Source organism: Vollenhovia emeryi, unplaced genomic scaffold, assembly GCF_000949405.1.
Source record: "Vollenhovia emeryi isolate VEMERY1.0 unplaced genomic scaffold, V.emery_V1.0 DF939208.1, whole genome shotgun sequence".
Classification (NCBI taxonomy): domain Eukaryota; kingdom Metazoa; phylum Arthropoda; class Insecta; order Hymenoptera; family Formicidae; genus Vollenhovia; species Vollenhovia emeryi.
Window position 1 is genome coordinate 13,401 of NW_011967158.1, and position 24,328 is coordinate 37,728.

Below are 24,328 nucleotides of genomic sequence, written 5' to 3' on the forward strand. Positions count from 1 at the left end.
CGCTACAATGATTCTCGGTTCAGGGGAGCGATCGCGTGCACCGATCGAATTCGAATTCGAGAAGGAATATGCCATCCGATACCACTCTTCGTACATGATCAATCTATGGTCTGAGGGAAACTATCCTATAATAAATAAGCATGAACCATGAAACCTGTAGAGTAGAGACGTATGAGAAGTCGACCGATCGAATTCGATCGTGCACGCGATCGCTCCCCTGTCTACAATGGTCGTAGTCGTAAGAATAATCGACTGCGATTGGTCAATTCTTATGCGACTGACTGAATTGACCAATCGCAGTCGATTATTCTTACGACTACGACCATTGTAGACAGAACCGAGAATCATTGTAGCAGAGTCTTTATAATTGACTATGATTGATCAATTCTTATGTGTCTAATGAAATTGACCAATCGCAGTCGATTATTCTTACGACTACGACTCTGCGACTCGCATTGTAGACCACGCATTAAGGCCATTCTACAATTGCGTAAACGTAGTTGTAGGGTTGTAGGAGTAGAAGTAGTAATAAGTATTGTACATACATCAAAGTAATATACAATAGAGTGAGATACGTCGTAATTGAAATGAATGATTAGTTAGCTTTTACGTCCTACATTATTGTAGTCGTGAAAGATCAAGTTCAGCCATTTTTTACAACAGGCTTTACAATCAGAAATGCTATGTTTAAAACTGTGTTTTACAACACTGTACAACCGCTAATAACCACGTTTACGCAATTGTAGAATAGCCTTTAAGGCTTAGGCTGGATTCACATGGAGCGTAACTTGCGTAGCGTAACCTGCGTATCACCAATCACAGGGTCATTCTGATAGAACCGTTTCAATAATTCCGTTGAACTAGTCCTGTGATTGGTGATACGCAGGTTACGCTACGCAAGTTACGCTCCATGTGAATCCAGCCTTACGCCGCATGTAATCGCACCCTGAGTTAATTGTGCGTTACTTTAAAACAGAGACTGAAAACGTAAAACATTGTCTCGGGAGTAGAAAACAAGCATTCTCCTCAGGCCTTCGGTATAATTAAGCTATCTCCTTCAATTATCAAGACAAGTGGCAACTTATCGCGGTGGCAAGTTTGCGCGGCGCCGCGCGCGGCGTGTCCACCAATGGGATCGCGGGGCGAGGCGGACCGGTGGATGTAGCGACGCATCGCATCGCGCCGCGCCGCGCCGTCGTGGTCGGCGAACTTCAGACGATCGAATCGCGGCTGTGTCGCGTCCCTCGGCACGCTTAACCGCGTACTGGAACGAAGAGTCTCTTGCCAACCGCTCTCCTCCGCCTCCGACGGCTCCGGTCGTGCTGACCATGCCAAGTGTCTGCAGGGAATCGCACGGATCACATCGCGGCCGGTACGCACGCACTTAGTTAAGAACCAGGCGATCGGAGAGAAAATCGCGGCCTGCGAGAAGCCCAAGTGCGAGTGCAAACCCGGAGAGGCGATCCACCGCGCGGCGGCCCGTCGTCGGACACGCACGGCTTTATCGATACACTTTCGGCGTCACAGGCCCTGCGGCGCCTATGCATATCTCCAGGTAACCGATCACGGCGGCGCCGCTCGTTCCCCTTTCCCGCCACGGCGTTCCCGGTCCCGCCAGGCACCTCGCGGGTCCCCCTCGAGCTACGCGAGACTCTTGTTTACGTCGTGGCTTGTATACGTGCACCGTGAGCTGACATAACCTCGCGGGCCGACGGCCGTCCCGCGGTTGTCGGATGTTCGGATAATCAGTACGGCCCGTACGCGCACCGACGCGGCGTCGAACAACTCGGCATTTTGTCCCGCCCGCGTTCCGCCCGCCCGTTCGCCCACCGGTCTGTTGCCAAACACGCCGTGCAAAGGGACTTCCCTGGGCTTTCCCCTGTTTTCGCCGATCGTCACCCGATCTGTCCGTTTGGACCGTTGTCGCGTCAACACTTTTGTCTTAAGATCGGGATGTAACCCGGAGCTCATTTTTTTTTAGTGTGACAGTACTGCGTTAAACCAGCGATACGTTAAGCTGTTTAGCTTCGAGCTTTATATATTTCATGAGATTTTTGGAGCGTACTACGAGGGTGCGAGTTGCTCTGAACCGATTTAGAAAGTGCAGTTTAAGGTATCCCGTATAAACCATAAATCTCGTGGTTTCATAGAAATTTATATAAATGAAAGACTCATTTCTCTTCCGAGCGTTACCCCGTTTGTTGTGTTTTCTAAGAACAAGATTATCCTGTCAAATGTAGCGTATACACGAGATAAGATATTGGTGACATATTACTTAATGTAGACCTCGCGAAAACAAAACAGACGGAATCGTCGAAGATATGAAAATCGCGGTCCCCTGTATTGTAAAATCCTCTTTCAACTGAAACAAATGTCTTGTGGATCTCTACACAGATAAATGTCGCATTACAGAATTTGGACCGTGTTCTAGAATACGTTAAAGCTAAAGCGCTTGGTTACATTTGGTTGGTTTACTGAGCAGCCACTATGTCTGAAATCATATACCCGCAAGGGTGCAGATCGGTCACCGAGGATTTAGGCCCGGACGAGCTGATCAGGAGACTCAAGGTAGAATTAGAGAAAGCGTGTACTCCACTACCGCGACAAAGCAGTAAGCTATACACAAGACACAGTATTAAGATGTGACAAATTGTGCAGACGCTGGCGCACACGTTGCAAGCTATGGGACAAGATGAGGGAATGTACCAGCAGTACATTCCGCTGGCGCTACATTTGGCAGAAGAACACTTCCTGATGCACCAGAGCAAAGACGTGCAACTCTTGATCGCCTGCTGTATTGCGGATGTCTTACGAGTTTACGCGCCAGAGGCTCCTTATAAAGACGCCGATCAGGTAACCATCGGGGTGGAACGATTTGTCGAACGACTCGCCAATCATTCGCGCCGACTAACTCGATAAGGATCGTCGATTGAACCGAACGGTTTGTCACCCGTTTGTAATGCGTTCTAGGTCAAAACGATATTCTTGTTCCTCATTAAACAACTGGCGGGCTTGAAAGATCCTAAAGATCCTGCTTTTAAGAGGTACTTCTACCTACTCGAAAATCTAGCATATGTCAAGTCATTTAACATGTGCTTTGAGCTTGAGGATTGCCAAGAGATTTTCTGCGCGTTATTCTCCCTCATGTTCAGAATTGTCAAGTGAGTATACCCGAAGACGAGGAAGGAAAAATAGACTGTTAAGATTTCTGCAATGTGACGCGATTGACGCTGCTTATTTCTTTAGCGATGAACATTCCGGCAAAGTTAAGAGCTTCATGCTGGATGTTTTGTGCCCGCTCATCACCGAGTCGGACATCGTCAGTAACGAACTTTTAGATATCATACTCATGAATATCGTAGAACCAAACAAAACGCAAAAGAAGAATGCATACTTGCTGGCTAAAGAGTTGGTAGTCAAATGTAGCGATACATTAGAACCGTACATTCAGGCGGTAAGTAACGAGGGTGCTGAAAGTCTATCAAGAAATGAATGTGTCCACATTTAACGGTGCTAAAATTTTGTAATGCTTTCACAGTTTTTCAATCATGTCTTAATACTGGGTAAGGAGGAGAAGAGCTTACAAATCTGCAAGAAGGTATACGACCTGATCTACGAGTTGAACCACATATGTCCGAGTGTCTTGCTGTCCGTCCTGCCGCAACTAGAATGCAAACTAAAATCCTCCTCTGAGAACGAAAGATTGGGCGCTGTGGCATTGCTGGCTAGAATGTTCTCCGAAAAGGGCTCACAGCTAGCCGTGCAGTATACGCCGTTGTGGCGGGCGTTTTTGGGACGGTTCAATGATATCAGCGTGTCGATTCGTATTAAGTGCGTGCAGTACTCGATGCACTTCTTGCTAAATCATCCGGAATTGAGGAAGGATATCACGGATACTTTGAAACTGAGGCAACACGATGCCGACGAGAGTGTCCGCTACGAAGTTGTTATGGCTATAGTAACGACTGCCAGGCGAGACTTTGAAGTTGTGTCAGATAGCGAGGATCTGCTCGAATTTGTCAAAGAAAGGACTCTGGATAAAAAGGTAGAGTATTAAATCTAACAAAGCTGTTTAAGTTTAATATTTGGGTTTACGGCCTGAGCTCACTAATCATTTTCTTCCCAGTTTAAAATACGGAAAGAGGCGATGTCTGGCTTGGCTATGATATATAAGAAACATTTGAACGACGCTGATGTGCCGCAGGCCACAAAGAAAGCGGTTATTTGGATAAAAGATAAAATATTGCATGGTTATTATATGGCGGGCATGGAAGACAGATTGCTGGTGGAAAGATTGCTAAATACGTGTCTAGTACCTTATCAATTACCAGCTGAAGAGAGAATGAAAAAATTGTACCACCTCTTAGGTACAATTGATGATCATGCTTCTAAGGCGTTTGTGGAACTGCAGAAGCATCAGCTGGCGTATGTTATGCATTAATTGTTTTAATTTACAAATTGTCATAAAGATGTGCTTCTAATACAAGTTAACTTTTATACATGTTCAGTGTACGAAGGGCGGTAGTTGAGTGGCTAGACATTGTGAAGAAACCGGACGCTAAAAATGAACTAATGACAAAGATTCATCAGATATCGCGCTTCCTGCCAGATCCCATGAAAGTGCAGGAGTTTCTTCAAAAGTTTAGCTCTCACATGAAGAAAGACACCAGATTACTACAGGAAATGGAAACGATTGTGCAACCGAATGTTTCCTGCAAGGAATGCGCTGAAACGATAACTAAGGTTCTCAAAAAATTAGGACAGCCCGTTATGACTAATTTATACTATAATACAATTAAGATGCTGCTCGAGAGAGTAAGCTCCGTCATGATTGATGAAGAGGCAATTCGTGTAAGTGTCTCACTTTCAGTTTATTTTATTTTAATTTCTGAAAAAGAAACATTTGATACTTACATACGTCTGTAAATCAGGTTTTGATTGGATACGTCCTAGACTGTTTGAAGGGAGGTAATGTGATAGAAGAAGTCGGTCTCAATCCGAATAATGCTGGTGAGAAAGGACTAAGACTATTAGTGGTAAGTCGACAATTCGCTATCATAAAAATAAATACTTGAATTATTTAATAAAAATTTTTTAAGAGATAAAAGATTAAAAGATAAATTAATAAAATGTGATAAACACAAAGTAGAAGGAATAAAGACTAAAGAGCCGTGACAGGATGTTAGTGTCTAAATAATAATTATTTTAAATTTATTACGAAAAATATTACCACAGCTAGAGTTTAAACCTGGACCTCCTGTCACGGCTTTTTAACTTTTATTCCTTCAAATTGAAAGATAATTTTGTAATTGAAAACACATCCGAAATATTTCAGATGCTCTCATTTGTATTCGGTTCACATTTTCTTCATAACGATATCTTGTTGCAATTGGTCAATTTGCTTGAATTAGAGGATGAAATGGTAGCACCGCTAGTTCTCTCTATCTTTACGTTCTTGGGGAAATATAAACCTCTGAGCGATGTAGCACCGGACATTATGAACCTTATGGTACCGATGTGCAAGAATTTTTCTGAGACGGGAACACCGAAGCAGGCAAAGCAAGCTGTGAGATGTTTGTTTGTCAATATGACCAATATTCACGATACTATCTTTCCCGAGATCATCGAGAGAATTAAGAACACGCTGACGCCGACGTCGGAATATTATCGGACGTCTATAGTCACGTTAGGTCACATAGCGTATAATTTGCCAGACAAATATCAAGTACAAATAAAAAATATGGTGTCCAGGAAAGTAAGTGCAATACAGTTGTATGGTTAACAGCTGCGGATGAGCTTTCTAGTGCTTTATTGTACACGGTACGATCTTTACTATTGCAGATAGTTAAAGAATTACTAGTGAAGGAAAGCAGCGAGCAAACCTCCGAGGCTATCGAGGGAGATTGGTGCAGGGAGGATCAATTACCCGAGGAGACACGATGCAGATTGGAAGGCTTGAAGTGTATGGCACGTTGGCTGTTAGGATTGAAGACCGATGTATTGTCAGCGCAAAAGACGTTCAGAATGCTTAATGCTTTCATGGTGAACAAAGGTGACTTGCTGTCACAGGGACGTTTGAGCAAAGCTGAAATGAGTTGGTTGCGATTGCAAGCAGGTTGTTCAATGCTGAAGATATGTGAACAGAAGGGCGTCGGCGATCAATTCACTGCAGAACAATTTTATAATCTCTCGCAACTCATGGTGGTACGTTCAGCGTGAATTTGTTCTTACGTTTGATATAATGAAAGACAAATTTCAATTATTCAATTTCACTTCATTTATTTTAATACATTGACTTGGTACTCAGGATGAAGTCCCTCAAGTCAGAGAAGCTTTCGGTAGTAAACTGCACAAAGGTTTGGGAAGAGGAATTCCGAACAAATGTCTACCACTGGATTTCATGGGATATTACGCTCTGGCTGGTAAGGAACAGGACAAAAGATTAAAATGTGTATTGAAGACATATATGCAGACGGACATAAATAAAAGAAGGGATTATGTGAAGACTCTTTCATTGGGTACTGTTGAGCGAGCTATGGGTAAGCAATTAAATAGTAAGGCAGTAAAGCATAGTCGTTTAGGCAAATTTTGTGTATTGTGTCTACCAATTCGTCAACCATTTAATCCACCAATTTTTCTTATTACTTTGTAATTTCTCAGATCAACTGCCCCATATTTTGCCGGATTACATGCTGGTTTTCGCGGTACCCATTCTCGCGCATGATCCCGAATTCACGAGTCATATAATGGTAACCCAGTTGAAAGTTATTCAACAATGTCTTTGGTTCATCTTGGAGCCTCTTATCACGAAGAACGAATATTATTGCTACGGATTTTACAAAAATCTTGTGGAACGTATGAAGAGCCACAAAGATGCATTAAAACCTGAGGACAACGAAATGAATTATGTAATTATTGTATTAAATTTGTCTAGCTCATTCCATGTAATCGTTTGCGTTTAAATTAATTTTTATTTTTGCCACGTACAGAAATTGTGGGCTGTTTGTGACTTGGCAATGAATGTAATATACACCAAGACTACCAATTTTGACTTGAAAGAGTTCCCGAGCGAAACGCGGATTCCCACGATGTATTTTAAACGATCAGATGAAACATTGCACAATCAGAAGATCTACTTACCTGCCGAATTGCAAGTGAACATGTCGAATCCACCAAAAGGAAGGGGATCACATTTCCACCACTTTTCCACAGTTAGTGAGAGACCACAACGCAAGACTAAATCCAAACAACAGAAGGAAGTAGGCATTGGACCTAATGAAACAGATGCAAGGGTAAGATGGTTTTTTAAAACGATTGTTTTTGGATGTACTTAGTTTAATGTAAAGTCGTAGCTCGATACATACGTAAAATGATAGATATTCCTATTAATTGTATTACGGTAATATTAACAAAATAATGGTGATGGAACATCATACAAATTTAATACTTCGAGTACGTATAATTGTGATTTCAAGCTGCAAGTTGGAGAAATGGAATGTATCGATGCACAGGTAACTTGGACATAATATCAAAACAGAATTGTGTGCTCTGTAAAAATGCCCTTCCTCTAAATATCCCAGTGTTTAAGTGTGAAAAATTTATGTGTGTAAGATGTATTTAGGTAAATTTATTTGCAGCCTGCGGAAGCATCAGAAACCAGGATTCAACTGCCAGGTTTAGAAGAAGAGGTAAATCACTTCTGATTGTTGACAAATCCTTTAATGCAAAATGTCTAGTGTTATTTTTTTTGTATTTTAGATCGAGGAACCACCAGCAAAGAGGGCATTAAGGGAATCGGATAAAGTAAATAAATAATTCAGTGATCGGACTATACCCGGGGGAACATTGGGACGGGGACAGACTTAAAGAGTATGATGATAAGAAAATTAAAAATCTAAAGGATACTTTACAAATTAGAAAACAGAATATTTTGGTTATGTATAACAATAAACCTAAGTCGTTCGTCTATTTCTAGAGTGTAAGATGTTAAGATTATGACACAGTAACGTCAGGCTTATAATGCAAAAAGTTCTTTGGACTTGCAACATGTGAGCAAGAAAGAAAAAAAGAAACAGAACGAAAAATTCATTAATTCTTCACAAGGATCAGTAAACACGTCTATTTCGTTAACAACAAATTATTCAATATTACATATTCGTATCTCTCTCTTGTTACTTTTATGAATAATAGAATCATTAAAGTAAATCATATAACAAAAAAACCCTTTACATGGCCCATATATATATATATAGCCAGAAAGAAAATTTTTTGTAAGTTTGTAACAAATTTAACCTGGATGAAACCATTCAGTATATGATGATTCACATTTGCACTATAATATATAAACATTTTTTATATCTATATTTCGCGAATGTAATGAATGCTATTACAGGATTATTTTGCTGAAAAATAGCATCTTCAACAAGCAAGTATATACATAAATATTGACTACATACTTTATTAACAAAGTAAAAATTTTCTTTTAACGAGAAACACCCAGATATATCCACTAAATCGTCACTTTATAAACAGCCAAGGAGAATACTATAGTTTTGTTGCATAAATGATACATATTAGATAAGAAGTTGTGTGTCTATTGGCTTTGCGATCTAAAGTTGTTGGTTTTTAGTAATATAATTATCGCTACACTTTAGGCGCGATTTTTATGATTGATACACATAAAGTATCTATGTGTAACAATGAAAGAATATTGTGAAAACATGCAAAAACCTTCAACTTTTGTATTTATAAATAAACATAAAAATTATACAGATTGCTAAACATTATTACGTAATACCTTAATTTATGTCAATGTATATGCAATTCTTACAATTTACAAGTGTGAAGAGATTGAAACGCGTTTTAATTTTATTTATTAAACATTACAAATGTTCGAAAGATAGAAGGAAGATTTTTGGATATGAATTACGAATGGAACTTTGAGAGAGTAAAGTGGGCCTAGGTTTTAAAGATTTAAGTTTTCAGCATTATAATTATTAAACTTAAACATTCAACTGTCTTAAATTTAAACATGAATGAAACTTGCGCATGAATTCACGAATGATGATGGATGATTGAAATCGCATAAATATTATAGAATTAACATATACCTATTACCTTTTCACAGAAATTACAGTACCAATGCATCTTCGACATGGCATAATTTTTCAAAAATCTAAAATGTATCATTTTGTTTCTCTTATAATTATTACTATTGTTCTTTTTTTCATATCATCAATTTTCTCATTAAATACATATTTTACATTATCCGTCAATAAATATATTTGTATTTATATGTATAATATATTGATTGGCATTAAAATAATTAAAATGCAAAGAAAATATTTTTGTAAGTGTACGATCCTTTTTCTGCATAGTACTGCAATTTTTTTCAAATAGGTCATAGATTACGAAAAATATACATAATCTGATTAAACAACCAATTAATCAGTGCTATTCATCTGTCGATCTGTGAGACATATGGCGTATTGTAATGGTTCTATAATAAAACAAATCAAGTAAGATGTTGCATGTGTGTGTTTAATCATAGAATTATGATTATATGTGTCGCGCATATATTACAAAATTAGCGTTTTTTAAAAGATTTTTTTGGGCCCTTTCCTTTCGTTGCAAATTTATTTTTCTGTTGAGTCTTAAATGTATTTTGTTTTTTCTTAACGTTTGCCCTGAAACAAAAGAAATTATTATATTATGTATATATTATACATGTGGACAAAGGAAAGTTTTTAAACGTACTCGTATCGCATTCTTTTGACCCCCTTTTTGCTCGTATCCGTTAAATCTGCAGCAAACGATGATCTTGATCGTTTCAATGACCCTAAAATAAAATAAAACAATAAAAAACAATTTATTGAATTAATTCCTGTAATATAAATAAGAAATTATTACTTTTTTTAGCAAAATCACGATTACTCTCTTCCATAACTGTTTTAATTTTCTTCTGCCTATTATTCTTCTTGGCTAGTCGTGCCTGATAAGCGGCTATCTTTTCTAATTCTTTTTTAGCTCTATCCTCAGCTGTATCCTTTTTAGGTTCCTTTTGTGCTTTCTTCTTTTTTTCTTGTACTACATTGGGAGACTCTTTTTCATGCTTTTTACTCTTACCAACTTCTTTCTTAGCTAATCGAAAATTTTCTGAAAATACATAAGTTGATTAATTTCAATGGGGAAAGCTGTTCTTTTTTTCTGTTGCGATATAAAGTATTATATTAAAATATGTTAATGCACCTTTCTCTTGCATTCTTTTCTTTCTAGATTGGAACCAACTTCTTTTATCCTTGTCATCATTAACTTTAAGTAATTTCTCAGCGCGATTAACTTCGTTCTCCACTTTAGCTAATTCTCTCTCGCTCTTTTCCTCTTGCAGAATCCTTTCCACGTCTGGTTCCAAGGCTTGTAATTTCTTATTATATTTCTCTATTATGTCAGGCGGTATTATCCTATTCTTGACAGGATTTTTCGCTTGCTTAATAACTTCTTTTACCAAAGAACGTTCCTGTTCTCCCGCTAATGACACAGAAACACCTCCACGCCCAGCTCTTGCAGTTCTCCCCACTCTAAAAATTACAATAATAATTTTTTTACACATGGACATTGTATGTTAGAAGCTTTACTTCATACCTGTGTATATAATGTTGAAGAGTGGCAGGCATCACGAAGTTAATTACAGTCTTTACACCGCTTATATCTAAACCTCTTGCAGCAACATCGGTCGCTAATAAGATGTCAATTTCCTCATCTTTAAACTTCCGAAGATTCTCCAATCGTTGTGGTTGCGTGAGATTACCATGAAGTTCACCAACCTTAAAGACAGACAAAAAGAAATATATAAATTAATATTATACTCGTTATAAAGATATTATTCTTCTCTGCTTCTTTTGTACTATTATATCCCAATGATTTACTTACTTTCACACCTAATAAGCCCAATAAAATATGTAATCTGTGAGCTTGCTTTTTAGTTTGTACAAAAATCATGGCGTGATCGTGGAAAGTTCGGCAAACTAGTGCTGTTAAGATTGCTTCACGATCTCCCTCTCTTTCCTTACGTATGCTAAAATCATGTTTATTCGATAAACAATAATAATGTATAAGAAATAAGAATTGCACGTAGTTTATCTTACCGTATAAATTCTTGACGCAGATTGAAGGCTACATCTTGGTTGCTGTCCACAAATATTTTAATAGGTTTGTCAAGAGACACCGCAGCCAACTCTTTGACTTCCTCGGTCATGGTAGCCGAGAAGAGGATAGTCTGTCTGGTCCGTGAGCATTGCTTCACAATATATTTCATTTGCTCAGCAAAGTATTCATCTAACATTCTTAAATGAAAAAAAAAATCGGTTAAATATAGTTATTATCTTGTACTGTAGGAAATATATTTGTACACTAATTATTTTACCTATCAGCTTCATCCAGAATCAACACTTCAATACTATCCAGGGAAAAAATAGGCGCATTTCTTAAATGATCGATTAACCTTCCAGGCGTTGCTATTACAATATCTGGATTTTTTCTCAGTACACCTTCCTGTAATGCAATGTAAAAGAATATAGAGAAAAAAAAGTTCTCTATTATGAGATAGGTTTCTAATATAAGATAGCAAGTTTTCAACGCCCACATGCAGTCACAAATCTTTTTTTCGCAACGATTACACAATCTAACAATTAATTTTCCACTAAACAGATTTCGCTCCAAGGGCAATAAATTCATGGTGAAATCAACTGATTGTGCCTGTTAATTTAACAGAAACCCCGCTATCTCATATTGAGATCCTATCTCATAATAGGGAACATATGAAGAATGGTCCGAGCTTGGCTTTGATAATTCACGTAAAAGAAGTTATGTAACAAAGGATAAAATAATTCACCTGTACTTTCACATCCAGTCCACCAACAGACAAACCGACCTCTACTGTAGTAAATTGAGCCAATTGTTTTGTCACTTGATAAACTTGCACTCCCAGCTCCCTGGTAGGCACAAGTACAAGAACACGCGTAACAGCAGGACCGTCCAACGGTCTGTACAATAATCTTTCCAAAGTGGGAAGCATATAAGCTGCGGTCTTTCCTGTGCCGGTTGCCGCACAACCACAGATGTCACGACCCAGTAAAGCTACGGGAATGGTAGCAGACTGTATGGGAGTCGGTTGTACAAAATTCATTGTTGTCATGGCCTAGAATTTTATAAAGCAATCATTATATGCTATACTGTTAATAGATTTTATTCCATCACGTATCAACACATTTCATATCACGCTATCTCAATTGCTATGCTACGAAGTAGCTAACTGCATAATATTACACACCTTAAGCAAAGGCCTGGACAAGTTCATTTGATAAAACGTAGCGTACGTTTGAGAATCCGTACATTCCTCGAAGTCGATGGCTTCCTCGTCCTTTTCTTTCCCAGAATTTTTTAATTTGCTCTTCTTTTTCTTGGTTTTAAACGTGTCTACAATTAATCAACAAGGTATTTTTATATATTCCTTATATCCAAATATAGATATGTACGGCATGTTGCAAATACAAGTCCATTGAGGTCACAATTTCTACAAATGTGTTTTGGATATGTATTGAAAAGTATAATTAGCTGTCTCCACCTTTTTTGAGTTCGTCCTCAGATAGGGAAATCGTATCATCGTCCTCCTGGTCCATTTCCGGTTCAATTTTAATAGGATCATTCTCCGTGCCAGCCTAGCCCAAGCACAACAGCAAATTCTCGTTCGTAATTTCATCAATTTTTTAACAATAAATACTCCATAACGACACCACGTACCTGACCATGCTCCTTCCTGACTTTCTTTATCTTGTCATCCAACTTCGTGTTCGGCTTGCGTTTAATATACTTGCTCAGGTCATTCCAGGGATCCAGATTGTGTTCGGCGGCGGAGAATTGGAAGCCGCTGTCGAAGTCTTTGCTCTCCTTCTTCTTCTGCTTCCGTGGCTGATACTGGACGAAGACCGGGGTTTGGAAGAGAAACGTTAGCGCCCGAGGCGAAACCAGGGATACGTTCACGAAGGACGAAAAATCAACGGTTTTTTAACCGGACGATCGCAAAGCTGTCATCGTCGGTCCGGAAGAGAACGTGAGAAATTTACAATTTTTATCGCACGCAACGCTCAAGCGGCCCGTTATGTTATTTAAGAAAGAAAAGAGATCACGCGACGAAATGAAAATGCGACGCTCTCGAGACGAGCAGCTCGCGTCGTTTTAACGCAGGCGTTCCGTTTCAACTTACGTCGTCCTCCTCGTCCGAATTCTCCGAATAGTCCGGCACCTCCTGGTCATCCTCGATTGTCTTCATCAAATCGCAGTTGCTCGTCATTTCTCGCTGCCAAGGGACGAGATACCGGGCGGGAAGAAGACACGCGGCGCTCCCTTTGGAGGTTATAGTCACCAACACGTGGACGCGCACATAGGCGTCGGCGTGAATGAACGTGAGAATATTTTTCCCGACCAATTTCGACTACGCCGTTGCTCTGTGAAATTAAATTAATATATCACAAAATTACGCGCGTCTCTCGTGGAAAATCGGGGAAAGTCGTTGCCTCGCGGGAAAAGACGAAATTCTACAAGCAAAATGGCTAAGCAACGTAATTATATCCACACTAATTTTTAGTTTCGTTAAGAGACTTTTTTTATTTAATGTTTCCGATAATTTCTCGGCACGCGCGCGCGCGCGCGCATGTGTGCGCACCTTTTTACGCGCCCGTTTATCGATTGGCAACGTCGTACGCACCTTACTTCAGATCGTTCCGTTCACGCCGCGGAAATTGGCGGGAAACGAGAGAGCTCGCCCTCGCTTCGCCCGTTAGAAAATGTCTGCTGTGTGACGTATCGTTTGTTTCCTACGCGCACGTGATAAACATCTCGCCGACATGGGTATTTTAGGCTTATCGAAGCTAATAGCCGACGTAGCTCCGGAAGCTATCAAAGAGCGAGAACTGAAGCATTACTTCGGTACGTGGGGCTGTCGACCGTCTCGCGTTTCCGCGCCTTCAACCGTGAACCGCGATCGACACGAGGCTCGTTTCCTATTGCTGCACGCACTGGTCAACCGGTGCGATGAAATAGCAGCGAATTCGGCAGCTTGCACTAGTGCGCACTGAGACTTATTCAGAGTCCACTATTGCATATATTTTCTAACTCGACTCTGTCTTATTAGACGACGATGACTGACTTAGGTGCATTACTGAACTTTTGACTATTTAACTAAATAAATATAAGAATTGGCTGTGAACAAGCACTGGTGCAAGCTGCTGAATTCGCTATGCGACAAGTATATGTTTTTTCACTCTAGCTTAGCGCGATAGAAAACAAGCCTTACGGTCTTTGCGTCTCGGCGACGAAACTTTGGGATCTGCTCTCATGTCGGTTATTGAGTCTGTTGCAGTGTCATTGACTGATATTATTTCTCCAGGTCGCAAGATCGCCATCGATGCGTCCATGTGTCTGTATCAGTTTCTCATAGCTGTGCGCAGCGAAGGAGCCCAGCTCACTACTGTAGACGGCGAGACAACCAGGTACGTTTCCCGACTGTACAATTCCTCCGTTGTAAATTACATACTTTGTTGCGAGACAGTACAAAAGATTACGTTAAGAGCTAAATGGCGGTATAAATTTTTTCACGCAGCCATTTGATGGGCACGTTTTATCGCACCATACGCTTGGTGGAGCAAGGAATAAAGCCTGTCTACGTGTTCGATGGTAAACCGCCAAATCTGAAAAGCGGAGAATTAGCCAAGAGAGCCGAGAGGAGGGACGAGGCGCAGAAGCTCCTGCAGGCCGCTGAAGAAGATGGTAGTGACAAATTGTATCTTTCTACGGCTGTGATTGTACTCCGGAGCTTCATCTATGATGTACTCTTTGCGTTTAGAAACATTGTTTTGTAGCCAACAGATGTGTTTAAAAAATTTTGGCAAGTTGATAAATTATACACTGCACAGTCTGCATTGTCGATATTTGTTTTGCACACGTTTCAAATGTTTGCTTATACAAAACAGAATGTTTCTAGATGCATAGAGCACACTATAGATCAGGCCTGGAAATAATGCGTTGCGTTCTACGTGAGGAAGACCGCGAAAGATTTTCATAGCAGACATTTTTCTTTATTAAAGGAAATGTGGAAGCTATAGACAAGTTCAATAGGAGATTGGTTAAAGTTACGAAAACTCACGCTGACGAAGCTAAAGAATTACTTCAACTAATGGGAATACCGTATGTCGACGTAAGCATTTGCGTGGGATTGCAGTTTGTTCTTCTTTTTTTCTATTGATTCCTAATCGATGCTTTCTGTGCAGGCTCCTTGCGAGGCTGAAGCGCAGTGTGCCGCTCTAGTGAAAGCCGGTAAAGTCTTCGCCACTGCTACGGAAGATATGGACGCACTCACTTTCGGCTCCAACGTGTTACTGCGACGCTTAACCTTCAGCGAAGCCAGAAAGTTACCCGTGCAGGAGATTCATTTTGATAAAGTTCTGGCTGGTTTGGAACTGAATAACGAGGAGGTGTGCATTTGGATTGTCTTAATTATAATGCTAGTTCACTAATCATTCTAAAGCGCTGCATAATTTACAGTTCATCGACCTCTGCATTATGTTGGGTTGCGATTATACAAATAGTATCAAAGGCGTTGGGCCAAAACGAGCAATAGAGTTGATAAAAAATCACAGATCCCTCGAAAAAATTGTTGAAAATTTAGACACCAAGAAGTATCCCGTACCGGAGGATTGGAATTACAAAGACGCAAGGTCATTGTTTCAAGAGCCAGAAGTGTCGAATCCAGACGACATCCAGGTATTTTTTTTACATTGAATAGTTTTTCTTGGCCGCAGATGACGTGTATTGAATGTTCTTTTGTCTTGCAAGCTAAAATGGTCCGAACCGGATGAAGAGGGTCTGGTGAAGTTTTTATGCGGTGACAAGCAGTTTAACGAGGACCGGGTTAGAAACGGGGCTAAGAAACTTTACAAGGCCCGAAATACGTCGACGCAGGGCCGATTGGACTCGTTCTTCAAGGTCCTGCCGAACTCTACGCCGACTCCGAAGCGGAAGGTGAGATATTTCTCGAGCACTTTCAATATCGTTACTTTGTATCTCTGAATTTCAAATCGAATGAAACATTTTCTTATCACGTTGTTGCAGGCTGAAGAGAAAAAAACACCGGCTAAAAAGGCAAAGACAGCAGGTAACAGCAAATTTCGCGGTAAAGCAAAGTGAGTGATATTTCAAATTTGATAAAAATATACAACAATGCTAGTAGCGTACTTGTGTACAGAAATGTTATCTCGACGCAGTCTTGTACGCACGTTGCGCATTTATCTTTTATAAATCTCTCCGTAAAATGTGCAGTCTCAACTGATAAACACAGTATAACTTTATCTATTTATTTCGTAAAATATATACAAATATTCGTGTACAATATATATATATTCTTATAAATTGCATCGTAGCTTCAACAATAACACGTCTCTCCCTCTCTCGCGGCATATTTTTATAAAAATCTTCACAAACAACGTTTTATCATTTAGATTCATGCATCACATTTATTGTCGTATATCTTCATCGTTTTATCTTATTAATATAACTCTGTGAGGAATTTAGAAAAGGATTCTATGTCTTATCTATATATCACGTCAGTCTTTATTTTAGCACCAAGTACTTTTGAATTACCATTTCTCGGTAAGCAATGATGAAAAATGTTTATTAACAGTATACGGCAGTGATTACCCGCCGAAATTATACACTGTTATATACAAAATATACGTAGTCGCGATATAAATTTCTTCCAACGACATTGTCACTGAAACGTTATAATCGTACTACCAATAGAGTTCGGATCTAAGACGTGGTGCAACGCTCGCTCGATATTGTATGGCGCATACACCCTGTCCACAACCGTTTGCAAATGATTCCCATCGGTCAGCTCGCACAACGCTCGTAAATACGTGACGTTCAGCTTCGCCCCCTCCTTCCATTGATGCATGTTAAATCCGAACATGTACTACAATTTAAAGTCTCGATCAGTAATGCATCACAATCGACGACTATCGATTGGAATGAACTGGATTGAACCAATACCTGAACCAATAATTTTATCCTGACACAGCCAGCAAATATACTCCCACAAATAAATCCCAGCGAGTCCGACGTCAATTGCTCGGGGACAGTTGAGACATAGGAGCCATGAGGCAATAAGTGTTTCTTTAAAATATATTCTTGAAAAGGCTGAGTATCAGTATAAAAGATCGCATCGTACCTGCAACGAAATAAGCTCAATATAATTGAAGGACAACTAGCTTTTTTCACTGTTTCATTTAAATCAGGCAATTTGAAAAATATTATGGATCTCGCGCCGAGAACTTTCTCGTACTTATCGTGCAATTGTAATTCCTTCTCGACGTCGGTTTCGTTTATTACTATAACTTCGTCGGCACCCAATGCCTTCATCACAGGCACGGCGTCCGTTCGGCAAGCGGTTACTACATATCCGCCCCATAACTTAATTAATTGCGTCAAGATACAACCGATCGGAGTGCTTCCGCCAAAAACGAGAACTCTATAGCGATAATATTATTGCGTTAATCGATATTTCCGATACGAGAGCGAAGGGGGTGTCCAGAGCATTACCGTTTCCCTTTGGCGTTGCCTTCCTTGATGACGGATCTGTTAACTAAAGCGTCCCACGCCAGGCAACCGTTGTACGGTAAGCTGGCGGAGGCTTCGAAGTTACACGATTTAGGCCGTTTTGCTACTTGCGTCTCTGGAACAATGATATATTCCGCCATCGTGCCGGAAGCCCACGACGGCACGGCTAAGAACACCTCGTCTCCGATGTCGAAGTTGGCAACGCCTTGACCAATGTCGACTACCACCCCCGCGCAATCCCGCCCTAAAGTTACAGGCAGTTCTTTCTGTTTCTAAATACATACGTTCGTGCATTACAACGATATTGCGTCTGATATCGGCGGACACTCGGGGGAGGAAAATCTTACTTACTCCCGAATTCAGTAATCTTCTATAAATCCTAGAGTAACCGGAGCATATCTTCGTATCGATAACATTAAGCGAGGCGGCCTTAACTTGTATAAGCAGTTCGTTCGATTTCTTAATCGTCGGCATTTCGGAATCGTCTACCATCAACACACCCTGTAACAATAGTAAGACACGATATCTATGGGTGCTTTCCAGCAGGAGGCACTGATTGGCACAGTGCAGCGCAGAGAATCATTTCATCCTTATTTAATAATGGTACACGACCAAGATTAAACGATTCACTGTATTACACAGTCTCGCAACCATTCTGTCCTTCACTGTACCGTTGCTGGAAAGCACCCTATGTCTATGATCGAAACCATAGTACAACTAGTAGGTCCACTCCGTCATTTATTTCGTTTTGCGTCGATCCCTCCTGCACACCCGGCATTGTTCTGGGCAGACCAGTGAGAGAACAGTTGTATGGTAGTGTGGCTTTGGTGAGTACACACACACACACACACACACACATCGTTGGATCCTGCCCGAGTGCATGGCGGGATACCACGTGATCGGGGCCGCAAAGATCAAAAGGGGCCGGCGGAGAGTGGACCTACTAGTTTTACTGCGCTCGAAACTATATAATAGGATACATTGTACACGATATATATACCTCGATACCGTAGTAATGATGGCACGCAACAGTTTTTATATAATGTACGTGTCGAGAGGCGGGTTTCCAATTTACGCCGATGTAGTAGCCCGTCGCGGTTCCGATCATCAGGCCAGTCAGGCAAAACATCGCTTCTCTCCTCGACACTAGGTTGAAACATAAAACTTACGTTTAGCAAAGCGTCCATTTCGGTACTAGGGTCCGGTTTCACCAACGTTGTTTAACTTTAAGCTTACAGCTTCATTCGTTCGTCTCTTTCCAACGGTTGCTTTAGGGAGAGACAGACGTGAGTTAAACTGAGCTCAGAGTTGAGCGACGTTCGGTGAAACCGGGCCTGAGTAGAGAAACACGGCCTGTCGGGGCATTTTTGAGCGTTTCGACGTACCTTTGCTGGCGCACAAGGCCCCTAACTGGCGGTAAAAGTCTACCGTGTGCCATTGAGTACTGTAATATTGAAACTGAACCTCTTGCCACCCTCTCTGCACGGAGGCAGCCACGCGCAGCACGATGTCCTTGGCGTACCGTGCGTGCTGCTCGTCGCAAAGCTGCAGGATCAACTGTCGCAACTGGGCCAGCCATGCCGCGCACCACTGCTGTCCCTGTTGCGCCGCTACCGATGCCTGAACCTTTTCCCAAATATTTTTCTTTAGTACACTGAGACTTCAACGAATAATTACACTTGGTGCCGAGCGATTCGCACGTATACAATTAAGTTTGCGACGCCAAAATATTACATAATGTATTCAACTATTTATATAATGCCAAACCGTTCATCCTTTCATTCCGAGGAAGCTATGAAACTTATATAACTTGAATATATCACATGAGTACATAGGCCGTTTCTGTGCGCTGTGAAGTCGCGCGAGTTACACGAGTCGCAGCGTAACGCGAAATTCAAAAGCGCAGGACGGTGCGACAGGTCTCGGCTCCAAGTTAATTGAACAATTGCAACCGCAAAATATTACATAAAGCAAGCACGTCGGGGCAGGCGCGGGGAGATCTGAGGAGAATCGGATTACCTGCAACGTCTCGAACTGATTCGAGAGGTGGAACCAAACCTCGTCCATAATTTGTACACAACGAAAATGGAAGGAAAGAAAAAACAACGGGACGAAGAGAGAGAGAGGGGGGGGGGGCAACGAAGCTCAGCACATTTTACAACGCGAGAGTGCGCGAGGGCCCCGCGACAAACGTCAGTTGGAGAAGCACGGCGACGTTTATAAATAAACGATTAACGCATGGGGACGACTCGAAATAGAAATATCAGGTTTGTGCAGCAAGGCGCGACGATGACGGGCCGACGAGCATCCTCGCGGGTCAACGTCTCCCAACCGGACAGATAAACTCGCTCGTCATGTCGCGCTCGCAGCGGAGACTGAGCCCTCCTTTAAATCGACATTGGCACGTCGCGGATAGGTTAGCTCGCGCTCGTGCGTACACACATATGTACCGGTTACGGAGCGGACTTGTTTGGTTTCATTTCGGAGCGTGACGTAACGGCACGAGCGGCGCGTCGCGCGCGACTCCGCCGCTCACGTGACACCTCGTCGGCTTCGCGCCGTTCGAAGTTTTAAACGGATCCTAAAGTCACCTGTTTTACCGACACGGTCGAATATAGTTTTTTTTTGCGCTGGGGTGCTTTCGCGATCGACGTATAGGTCAAAATGATCCGTGCTATGATTGGTCAAATCTGGAATTTCATTGAATAAAATTTCAATGTGATGCTACGAAATTTCAGATTTGACCAATCATAGCACGGATCATTTTGGCCTACGTCGCGAAAGCACCCCTGGTAGATCTTTTTGTCAGCTTTTATCGGAGAGAAACCTGAGAGCGGCCACCGGGAGGGTCTCGGTCGCGGTCAGCGTCGATTAGTACGATACCATCGTACCATGTACAAAGTACCATATATCGACAACATATGTAGTAGATATGTTACCATATATCGGTAGAAAAACTTATGTGCAGCAGAAGATAAGCCTAGTGCAGACTGCACGCAGCAAGCAGCAAGCGTCGAGCAGCAGCCAATCAACGAAGAGATATTTTCTACGCCACTGCTGACGCTTCCGTAAAATTCAGCAGTGTTGGATCCTCGCTGCTCGACGCTTGCCACTTGCTGCGTGCAGTCTGCACTAGGCTATAAAGACGCATCGAACGACTTTGTTTGATGAGATAATGTAATACCAATTATAAGATAAATTATCGATTGCACGCAAGAGAAATTCGAGTAACGTACCGTTAGATGACAGCACGCAACAGTTTTTTTGAAGTTTCTTCTGCCGTAACAAATATAGCAGCAATGACCCGTAGTAATAAATAAATCATATGCAAGCTTTTTAATATAAACTTGATATAAATTAAAAAGGGGAATTTATTGACAACACTAAAATATGAACAAATTAACTTGTTAATAAGCTTGAAAAAATTATAAGATTATTTTCATTCTTCGTCTGGAGGATTTAACGTAAATTATTTTCGATTTTATTTTTAATTTAAACTCTCAGCCACGAAAAAACCTTCCAGTCTCTATTTGTTAAACTTTAATCAAATAAATTTTCTGCGATTAATTTTCAATATACAATCGTCAAATTCGTTTTATAAAGATCAAAAGTCAAAGCATATAAATTTAAATTCATTAAATTCATTACTGCGCATGACATAATTAAAGTTATATACAAACTTTTTAATAAAGTTGGTATTAAAGGACCAGTTTCAAGATAGGGAGGTGACTGAACTCTGGTTAACAGTTAACCGACGTTTGTGAATCTGACCCTAAAAAGGAGAATTTATTAACAACACTAAAATTAGCTTCTTAATAATCTTTAAAAAATTACAAGATCATTTCTTATTCTTCGTCTGGAGGATTTAACATACATTATTTTCAATTTTAATAAAATGTCTAATCATAGAATGAATAAACTTATGATCCTTTTGGATTCCGACTCTACGATCTTATGTATTTAACTGAGAAGAGAGTAGTATCTTTAAGAATGGTTTTCGAGTCGTGTTTAAAATTTCGTCGATTATTGAGGTTTATCAATCGCGGAAATTCGTGGAATTTCGGGCGTCGAGTGCCGAGCGCCGATTCCAACAAATGACGTAGCGTAAACACTTCGGTCGAAAACAGTCTATTCTGATTGTGCCGATATCGTATTATTCTTTCTCGATACGCGTTCGCGACAAATACGGGAAGAAACCGCTATGAATAATCAGCAATTTGCTATCGATGCTCGGTTAAACGGCAAGACAGATATCTCGCGCGATTCACACATGAAATCTGTACGTCCAAAAATCAAAACGCTAGCTAACTTGAAATTACTTCTTCATTGCGACTCATGATCATTTCAATTGCCAAGGACTTAGTTTCCTTTTTATTCTCACAGCCAAGATTGATCCATGCTAAAGCTTTACCACGGAATTTCATACATAAGTCGGACACAGAGCAGAATAAAATCGCATTGAACATAAATATTCATATTTCCGGATATGCAGTCAATAATATAACGATAAACGGGATAATAGCTATTTTATTCACTCAAACTTATTTCGGGACGATGCACGATTTGAAACCACAGCAAATAATTTATATACATGTATATATGTATATCCGAAAAGAAAGTAGCTCCTCAATCTTAAAAATATACGAATCTTCCAATACAGAAATTTAACTGGTGAGATATTAATCGCCATTTTTTTTATTATACATACATATGTTATGGTGCGTAATTTTTATGTCATACATATTCAATTTTACATATATCACGTAATATATATCATGTAATATGTAGAGGAAAGTCCCCTATTATGAGACAAGTCCCTAATATGAGACAGCGAGGTTTCTGTTAAATTAGCAAGCATCGCCCTATATCGGTTCCACCATGAATTTATTGCTCACTAGAAGTGAAATCTGTTTAGCGGAAAATTCATCGTTAGATCGCGTAATCGTCGTGACTTGCGATTGAATTTGGACGTTGAAAAGCCGCTATCTCACATTAGAAGCCTATCTCATAATAGGGGACTTTCCTCTAATATCACTAATGCTATGTGCGTAATTGCGACAATATACATGTAATTGCGTAACACAGAGATATTTCTTTCGCTGCGTTCCGTAACACGCATATACGTGCAGTTATCTGTAATTCATGTATTACGTACAGTAATGTACACTATAGACAATGCATGCATAAGCGTGTTGCAGAACGCAGCATTTACCCCGGGATCCCAGGTAGCACACGGCGATACATATACATTTTATATACGTTTCCGAAATCGTTTATAAAGTATTGGACACGTTTGAGAAATGTATTTAAGGCCTGGTTTCACCAACGTCGCTTAATCTTATTGTTATAGTTTAATTCACGTTTGTCTCTTTCTAAAGTAAAGCCTGTTCTACAGTGTGTTCTTTGCGTCTAGAAACATTCTATTTTAGAGAAACAAATCGAAACGCGTAAAAAATTCGTCGACAATGTACGATTGTACAATGTATAATAGTTATCTACTTGCACGAATTTTGTAAACGTATTTGCCGACCACGAAACAGAACGTTTCTAGACGCAAAGAACACATCAGGCTTTACGTTAGACAGAGACAAGCGTGAATGGAACTAATAGCGAACCCGGTTGCTAGCACTGAGGGTTATTTACAATCAATTATATTTCAGAATCGTCTTAAAGATTTCTTGAAACATTTCGTAGTAAAGTGATCTGTGTAGCATCCATACGGATTATGTTCTGGCTAAACACTCTTTGAACATGTATTTAGGACAAAGTTAAACATAAGAATTGACTATAAACTGGCCTTAGTTTGCGCTCAGTGCGCACTAGTGCTAGCAATCGAATTCGCTACAAGATTAAACGACGTTTGGTGAAACCGGGCCTAAAGCGTATATCAACGTCGCTTAACTTTAAGCTTAGTTTAAATCGTTCTTTGTCTCTTTCCAATTGTTGCTTTAGAAAGAGACAAACGTGAATTAAACCGAGATTAAAGTTGAGCGACGTTCGATGAAACCGGGCCTTAAACCGACGGCACACGATACTATTTTTCCTACTGGGTTGCTTGCGAGAGCCAATCGGGATTCAGTCTTAAGTCATCTGCTCTAAAACTCTGCATCCTGATTGGCTCTCGCAAGCGATCCAGTAGGAAATCTAGTATCGTGTGCCGTTGGCTTAAAGCCCGTGTCACACTACGCATTGCAGATCGCGAATCGGATTGAGATTGAGGGTCGCGGATCGCATTTCAGCCAATCAGACGAGACAGCCTCGTATCCGATTGGTTGAATTGCGCTCCGCGATCCGCAATTTCAATCCGATCCGTGATCCACAATACGTAGTGTGACACGGGCTTTAGGCTGCGTTCGGGGAGACGCTAAGTACGAAAAGCGTCTTCTATCTTTCTTCAACATATGACGAGCAACGAAGATAGACTGATACTTTCGGCGCTAATAGGGGCTCTGCGAACGCGCCTTTACTGCGGCTGCTTGGAATTCGATTCTCTGTCTTCTCTTCTTCTCTGTCACTCTTATTTCAGCCCCTAAAAAGGTGAGTCGCGATGTAAACACGCGCGAGCCGTTGATATCACGCTGCGTAGTAAGTACGTGCTCAGTTCCGGAAAGGTCGTGACGCGTTGTCAAAGTCGTCGTGACATTGGCCCGCGGAGTATCGC

The 24,328-nt window shown here is 40.7% G+C and overlaps 4 protein-coding genes across 7 annotated transcripts; 2 read left to right on the forward strand and 2 right to left on the reverse strand.

Moving 5' to 3' along the window:
- Positions 1-1,138: 1,138 nt before the first annotated feature.
- Positions 1,139-8,769, forward strand: LOC105561333 (sister chromatid cohesion protein PDS5 homolog B-B). Of its 3 annotated transcripts, none has more exons than XM_012011205.1 (17): positions 1,139-1,555; positions 2,413-2,568; positions 2,659-2,853; positions 2,971-3,161; positions 3,247-3,454; positions 3,539-4,045; positions 4,127-4,425; positions 4,509-4,851; positions 4,932-5,036; positions 5,336-5,755; positions 5,842-6,204; positions 6,308-6,539; positions 6,661-6,908; positions 6,990-7,292; positions 7,476-7,511; positions 7,638-7,688; positions 7,759-8,769. In XM_012011205.1, exons 2-17 carry the CDS (start codon positions 2,488-2,490, stop codon positions 7,813-7,815), a joined length of 3,639 nt encoding a protein of 1,212 aa, XP_011866595.1. In that variant the 5' UTR covers positions 1,139-1,555; positions 2,413-2,487; the 3' UTR covers positions 7,816-8,769. The 3 variants fall into 3 exon arrangements, with proteins under 3 accessions (XP_011866595.1, XP_011866596.1, XP_011866597.1); XM_012011206.1 differs by having other exon boundaries at positions 2,432-2,568; XM_012011207.1 differs by lacking the exon at positions 7,476-7,511 and having other exon boundaries at positions 1,142-1,555.
- Positions 8,770-9,655: 886 nt separating this feature from the next.
- LOC105561370 (probable ATP-dependent RNA helicase DDX27) lies at positions 9,656-13,657 on the reverse strand (the record flags this gene model as incomplete). Its single annotated transcript, XM_012011286.1, has 13 exons — positions 13,262-13,657; positions 12,799-12,972; positions 12,623-12,716; positions 12,329-12,474; positions 11,891-12,196; positions 11,423-11,550; positions 11,145-11,342; positions 10,930-11,074; positions 10,642-10,823; positions 10,249-10,577; positions 9,910-10,155; positions 9,757-9,838; positions 9,656-9,686 (listed from the first exon to the last, which is right to left on the reverse strand). Coding segments are annotated over exons 1-13 (2,148 nt in total), but the record flags the coding sequence as incomplete, so codon positions are not given.
- A 111-nt stretch (positions 13,658-13,768) lies between these two features.
- On the forward strand, positions 13,769-16,627 carry LOC105561336 (flap endonuclease 1). The gene is made up of 8 exons (XM_012011210.1): positions 13,769-13,983; positions 14,444-14,546; positions 14,657-14,823; positions 15,141-15,250; positions 15,324-15,527; positions 15,598-15,816; positions 15,889-16,074; positions 16,165-16,627. Exons 1-8 carry the CDS (start codon positions 13,902-13,904, stop codon positions 16,237-16,239), a joined length of 1,146 nt encoding a protein of 381 aa, XP_011866600.1. The 5' UTR covers positions 13,769-13,901; the 3' UTR covers positions 16,240-16,627.
- Positions 16,628-16,694: 67 nt separating this feature from the next.
- Positions 16,695-20,156, reverse strand: LOC105561334 (reticulon-4-interacting protein 1, mitochondrial-like). 2 transcript variants are annotated; one of them, XM_012011208.1, is made up of 8 exons: positions 19,633-20,156; positions 19,053-19,293; positions 18,668-18,813; positions 18,019-18,168; positions 17,650-17,939; positions 17,393-17,578; positions 17,101-17,278; positions 16,695-17,023 (listed from the first exon to the last, which is right to left on the reverse strand). In XM_012011208.1, the coding sequence occupies exons 1-8, from the start codon at positions 19,732-19,734 to the stop codon at positions 16,820-16,822; spliced, it is 1,497 nt and encodes a 498-aa protein (XP_011866598.1). In that variant the 5' UTR covers positions 19,735-20,156; the 3' UTR covers positions 16,695-16,819. The 2 variants fall into 2 exon arrangements, with proteins under 2 accessions (XP_011866598.1, XP_011866599.1); XM_012011209.1 differs by having other exon boundaries at positions 19,687-20,152.
- Between the last annotated feature and the right edge of the window lie 4,172 nt (positions 20,157-24,328).